The 6442-nt window shown below is 42.4% G+C and overlaps 1 protein-coding gene across 1 annotated transcript in view; it reads left to right on the top strand.

Annotated features, from left to right (window-relative positions):
- The window catches only part of XPO4 (exportin 4), a 108366-nt gene that overhangs the window by 21891 nt on the left and 80033 nt on the right, over window positions 1-6442 (top strand). The window contains exon 4 of the mRNA XM_007464508.1: window positions 3229-3367. Coding sequence (XP_007464570.1) covers window positions 3229-3367 — 139 coding nt within the window. The remainder of the gene's footprint in view (window positions 1-3228; window positions 3368-6442) is intronic.

The raw sequence follows: 6442 nt of genomic DNA on the forward strand, positions 1-6442 counted from the left end.
ACTGGCAGCCTCTGAGTTCATAATATTTAATAATTACTGGCATGACTTTTGCACTCAGTAAAGTGCTAATAAGTGCTTCACATATTGAAAAATGTATGAGGGAAAAAAACCAAGTGTTACTTAGCCTATTAGCATTACAGGTTTAATGGACAGCGTGTTCCAGGGATGAGCAGGTATACATATCTCTGAGTGAGGGTGTGGCTTATTTTTTCTGATTTTAACAGAATAAGGAAAACTTGCCCCCATTTCAAACCTTTCTCTTCTCCTTCATGCTGGTTTTCTTCCTTTATTTAAATTTTAATCCGTTGTTTAATGAACCCTTTTGGGTGGATACCAACTTGCCCTGGAGCTGCTGATTTATCACAGCCCCACCTCCACCCCCCACTGAGCTCGGCCGGTTTCAGCTGTGTTTATGCATGTCATCTCTTGTGTTATCCAGAATCATCTCACCGTAATAATTTTGATTCAGGAGTTATTTTAGAGTTGATTGTAGGGTTCCACATTGAAATAGTTCACTTACATATTGTCTCCCAAACTCTTTCTTTTTTTTGCTGTGCAGCTTGTGGGATCTCAGTTCCCCCACTAGGGATTGAACCTGGGCCATGGTACTGAAAGCCCAGAATCCTAACTACTAGGCCACAGGGAACTCCCCCAAACTCTTATTTTGGAAAAAAGAAAAAAAAAGTTTTCAGCCAAGTTGCAAGAGTAGTACTGGGAACACTCACGTGCCCTCTCTCTAGTAGAGGCTCAGCCAGCATTTAGTGACACTACATCCCTGAAGACTGCAGCATGTCTCTCCTAAGAGATCATCTCAATACTCCTGATATAATTGCTATATTTATATTATTTAATATAATTCTGACCTCATATTTTGATATTCCCAATTTTCTGAAAAATGCTGTTTATATCCTTTTCCTCCTTTATAGGTTACTTTTTTGATCCAGGATTTAGCCTCAGATTACATGTTGTATTTAGTTGTTGTGTCTCTTTTTTTTTTTTTTTTTTTTTTTGCGGTACGTGGGCCTCTCACTGCTGTGGCCTCTCCCGTGGCTCACGGGCCCAGCCGCTCCGCGGCATGTGGGATCTTCCCGGACCGCGGCACAAACCCGTGTCCCCTGCATCGGCAGGCAGACTCTCAACCACTGCGCCACCAGGGAAACCCTGTGTCTCTCTTAATCTAGAATAATTCTGCCTTTTTTTTGTCTTTCATGACACAGACATTTTAATCTTGTAGAATGTCCGATGAATGGATTAGAGTCAAGTTAAAACTTTTGGTGCTCTGCATGGGTAGAACGCTACAAGTTATATACTGTAGAATACTAAGTACGTAATGTTGTGTACTTCCCATTGCATGCATGGAATTTCCTTTTCTATTTTTTCCTCCTAATTGTGATTAAAATTTGCACAGAGTGAAATGCAGGGTATACTTTTTAATTTTTATTTATTTTATTTTTTGGCCACACTGCATGACATGTGGGATCTAGTTCCCTGACCAGGGATCACACCCGCACCCCCTGCATTGGAAGTGCAGAGTCTTAACCACTGGGCCACCAGGGCACACTTTTTTAAAGGCAGTATGGCATAGTGGTTGAGAAAGGGACTGTGAGTCCCCCTCTGCCACTTAACTCCATGACCGTGGGCAAATTATTTAACCTCTCTCTGCATTAATTTTCTGATTATTAAATGGAGTGAATAACAGTACTGATAGTACTTTACTAAAAAGATTGTGAGGATTAAGTGTACTAATTTTTGTGAAGTTAGTTTATATAAAGACAGGTCATAGGCACTCAATAAATGCTGGGTATTATTATTTATTTTCCTAGTAATTTATAATTTTTGCCAGTAACAATGTTTAAAGCTAGCTTTATGTACATTTCTAGTAGCAGTCAGTGTGTTTGAAACTATTGTGTCCCCTCAAAAGTACGAATATTCCCTTTGGTCAGTTCACACTCTTGCACACAGTAGGATCTTTGCTTTTATTCGCTTAGTGAATGCTTCAAGTCTGTTTTGAAGGAATACTTTTCGTTCTTGACAGAGTGAGACACGTTTGTTCGTTTGTATGAATGTCTGGTGAGTGCGTGTTATGCAGCAGGCGGCGTGCTTTTCTGTGGGACTACAGCAGCATGCTCGGCGCGGCGTGCTTCGTGTTGTGTGAAGTGTGAGGGAGCCCTTCTGTGTACTGACCAGCCACGTGCAGAGAGTGGCATTTACAGGCCAGGAACTGAAAGAGGTTCGGTGTAGCTGTGGTCGTGAGAGTGCGTGGAGGGGCTGCGATGAGAGGGGAGCAGATCCCTGGCCATGAAAGGCCTTAGAAGTGGGTGGCCATGTCGTTTATGTCCAAATGGGGGCACTTTTCAGAGTAAAAGAAAGCACTATTCATCACTGTTCTGGACAGCGGGTAAATTGGGAGTACCCCAGGAAGGCTGGGATGGGACCCACTGCTTATAAGCCATGTTAGGGAATTTGGGTTTTATCCCAAGGGCATGTGGTGGTTGTATCTGTACGGCATTCTAGAGGCTGGATTATAAAGTTTAGGGTTATGTTTTCTGAGCCTTCTTTTTTTTCTTTTTAAGAAACCGTTGTGAAAAGGCAGTTAAATCCGTGTGCCCTTGTGGCCCAATGCCCCTTTGTAGGAGGCCTCCATCTGAGATGGGTGCTTCTGCCACCACACTGAGGGACAGATATGAACATTAGATATGAACATTTACAAAGGTTTAGAAGAACGTGTATGTTTCCATAATGTTGTATCTTGGCTAGCTAGCATGTTGCCTTTCCATGTTATAAGGGAATGGATCTAAGATGATACTGCTGGTTGGAGATGGAGATTAGGTCCGAATGTGGCTCTTAACTGGTAGAATGTTCATCTGACTTAGTGAGCTGATAACACCACCCGGAGCTGCTGACACTCACGTAGCGCTTAGTGTGCACGGGGTGCGGTGTTAAGAATATGTAATTCTTGTGGCAACCCTGTTACTGTTATCCCCATTTCACATGTGAGAAAACTGAGGCTCTGAGTGTGAACGGTCTTGCCCAGGGTCACATAGCCAGTAATAACTGGAGTGTGGATTGGAACCCAGGTCTCTGGCTGTGGAGTCAGCGCATAACCAGGAGCACGCTACCTCAGATGTGAGCCGTGCTGTCAGCAGCTGCAGGCACAGTGAGAAATTGGGGAGTATTTTTATATTGGATTTGTGTAAAAGTTTTCACAATGATTTTTATGTTTTACAGCCTCCAAAAGTATGTTCGGGAACAGATTCTATTAGCAGTAGCAGTAATTGTAAAACGAGGATCATTAGATAAATCAATTGACTGCAAAAGCATTTTTCATGAAGTCAGCCAGTTGATAAGTAGTGGCAACCCCACTGTGGTAAGTGTGCTAACTATTCGTAAATACTTAAAAGTTTTATTTTGTGTTACGCAAATACCGTTACAGCAACAGTAATGGATATCTACATAAAAGAAAAAAGGCACAGTCTAAGAAATCAAGCAATTTCCATTTGTTCATGTTTTCCTCTAGTCCGTTTTTTACATGTGTACGTACTGTAGATACAGTATACTTTGCTTTTTCATTTGATTCTGTTTTTTATGTTGCCAGTGTTCATAATCATCATAAGTTCATAAACCTCGTATGGTTTTCATAATCCTGTTTAATGGTGTCAAATATTACAAGCTAATGTACCATAATATTCTTAACCATTTCCCTTCTGTTGAACATTTCCCCCTATTTTTAATAAACCTTTGACAAGTACTAGTGATAATGGAAATGTGAATAAAATATAAAATGATACCTGACATAAAAATTCTTAAATGTTGCAATACTAATAGGCCAAGGTATGCCATGACTACCAGGTGTGACTGTCAGCTTCCTGAGTTTTCTGGGAAGCCTGGTTGGTTTTTCCCCTCTCCATCTCCTGTCTGCCTGTGAGAACAGGTCAGCCGGGAGGGCGACGGGTTGTGGCCGCCCTGTCAGAGGCCAGAGGAGCTGGAGCTGGTGTTTACTGCTCAGCTGTGGTTGTTGGCTGGAACCATTGACTTTTATCAGCTGGGTGAGATTTAACTCATGTTGAATTGGGGTTGGCAATACCGAGCTCTTCTTTTTTTTTTTTTTTTTTCTTTTTTCATTGAATTACAGTTGATTTACAGTGTTGTGCCAGTCTTGGCTCTTCTGATTCTCAGGTATTAAATCTTTAAATATTTTGGGTAGTCTTTTCACTTTCCCGGTTTCTTTTCTTTAATCATTTGAAAGATATCTGTGAGGCTGTACCCCTTACAATTCTGTATGGTTGGTGTCTTCAGTGGGCCCTCGGTGCGCGGTGCGATTTTAGGTTGTTTGTGGTGTGAGTTAGGGTGCTGTGGTCATTTTAGGAGGACCGCGCGCACTGTCCCTTCCCTTTCACGGTGTCTGGGTCTCTCCTCGCCACACAGACGTGTGCTCACCTTCCTGCTCCTGCCATCTGCCCTCCACTCTGCTGGGAGTGACCCAGCAGGGTCTCCACCGAAGGAATAAATGAGCAAGTTGTCAGGATTTCCTGTATCTACCCTAGGTAGTTTTTGTTTTTCCTTTGGAATTTTCCTTATCAACTTTATTGAGGGATAATTTACATGCGTTACTGCGTCCATTGAAAATATACACTTCAGTGAGTTGTGACAGTTCTGTGTTACCAGTGAACAATCACACAATCAAGATACAGAATGTTTCTATCTGTGTTTTCATTATTGCTTGTGTAGATATTGTGTTCTATGTCATTTTTGTGGCAGGTTTCTTCCAAGAGTAGTGCTGTCCAGTAGAACCTTCTGTGTTGATGCAGTGTTCAGTATCTTTCCTCTCCAGTGTGTGGGACCGCACTAGCCACATGCTGCTTTTGAGTGTTTAAAATGTGACTTGTGTGACCAAGGAACTGAATTTTTAATTTTATATAATCTTAATTAAATTTTATTTGAATTCAGATAGCCACATGTCGCTAATGGCAGCCATATTGGACCATGTAGTCTAGAGACTTTAATACCTAAAGGTCTAATTTTATGTTCCTAACACTTAATCTTAGTATTCTAAAATTTGTTTATCTAAAACTAACAACTTCGAAGATGTGCGTGTTTGAATCATTACTTTTTTGTTGTTTTTTTTTTTTGCGGTACGCGGGCCTCTCACTGATGTGGCCTCTCCCGTTGCGGAGCACAGGCTCCGGACGCGCAGGCTCAGCGGCCATGGCTCACGGGCCCAGCCACTCCGCGGCATGTGGGGTCTTCCTGGACCGGGGCGCAGACCCGTGTCCCCTGCATCGGCAGGCAGACTCTCAACCACTGCGCCACCAGGGAAGCCCAATCATTACGGTTTATGAGTTATTTTGGCTTTGTTTTATATAGTGAGGAGCTCTGTTGAAAATAGTCCCCAGATAAGATTCCATTTACAGTTTTTTGAGGTGAAAATGATTGGGAAGCTACTTTTTACTAATAATAATCTATATGCTCTCAAAATTCTCTCTATTGGTATAGTCTCCCATTTCTGATGAAGAGCTTTGCTCTCGAGATACTGATGCTTCAGGGCTGCCCACATTCATTCTATCAGTACATCCGTAGTCTTACATTTCCATGGATTTCTGTTAGCATTTCCTGCCTAACTAATGGCCGTGTGCGCAGTCCAACGGGGACGTCACTGTTGGTCAAGGGAAAATCAAGTGATCTGACTAGCCAGAACTCGTAGGGAAAAGGCTTGGAACTGAGGCTGCTACTTGGAAATAATATCCCAGCCCCTACTGCTCTAAATCAAGTTACTCTTCATAATTTTGGTTCTCTTCGTAATGTGTCAGGTGACACATTGTTTCACTTGACAATCTGCAGTGAAGGAGTCCAGCTCATTGGATTGACCAGGATTTAAACTTTAGGAACTTAAGCAGCAACTCTGGGATCTCTGCTTTTATGATTGTAGTTGGGTGATCATGTTGACTGGGGTTTCAGTATTAAGGTAGGATTTCTACAGTCTGTTCTCACCCCCACGAGTAGCTTCTTGGCAGCCGGATGCCGAAGGATCCAGAGCCCTGGCCCCTCAGGAATGAGCACACACTCGGGAATTGTGTTCTCCGCTTCCTCTCCCCTGGGTAATTTGACCCACCACAAAAAGTAGGCCCACTGCAACCTGGCAATTGGTTTTTTTGAGCCACTGAAATAACTGATGTTCTGAGAATGATTGGAACAGATGTAGCTGTCTAGTTAGGATTTTGCTCTGTTCACAGTACATACACTTTGAGGGGAGTGGATAAATTTAATATCCTCGTGAAATATTCCAAAGCAGGAGGAGTTTTTTAAAGTTGAATTTCTGCTAACAGGGTTGAGAACTTCTGTAGCGGTAAGAAGTCAGTAGCGGGGGGTAGAATTTAATTTCAAGATTGCTGGATGAATTTATTTTGGTGACCACACTGAAAACACAACTCAGAAAGCATTCCTG

This window comes from Lipotes vexillifer, unplaced genomic scaffold (assembly GCF_000442215.2).
Source record: "Lipotes vexillifer unplaced genomic scaffold, Lipotes_vexillifer_v1.1 scaffold2116, whole genome shotgun sequence".
NCBI classification, from domain to species: domain Eukaryota; kingdom Metazoa; phylum Chordata; class Mammalia; order Artiodactyla; family Lipotidae; genus Lipotes; species Lipotes vexillifer.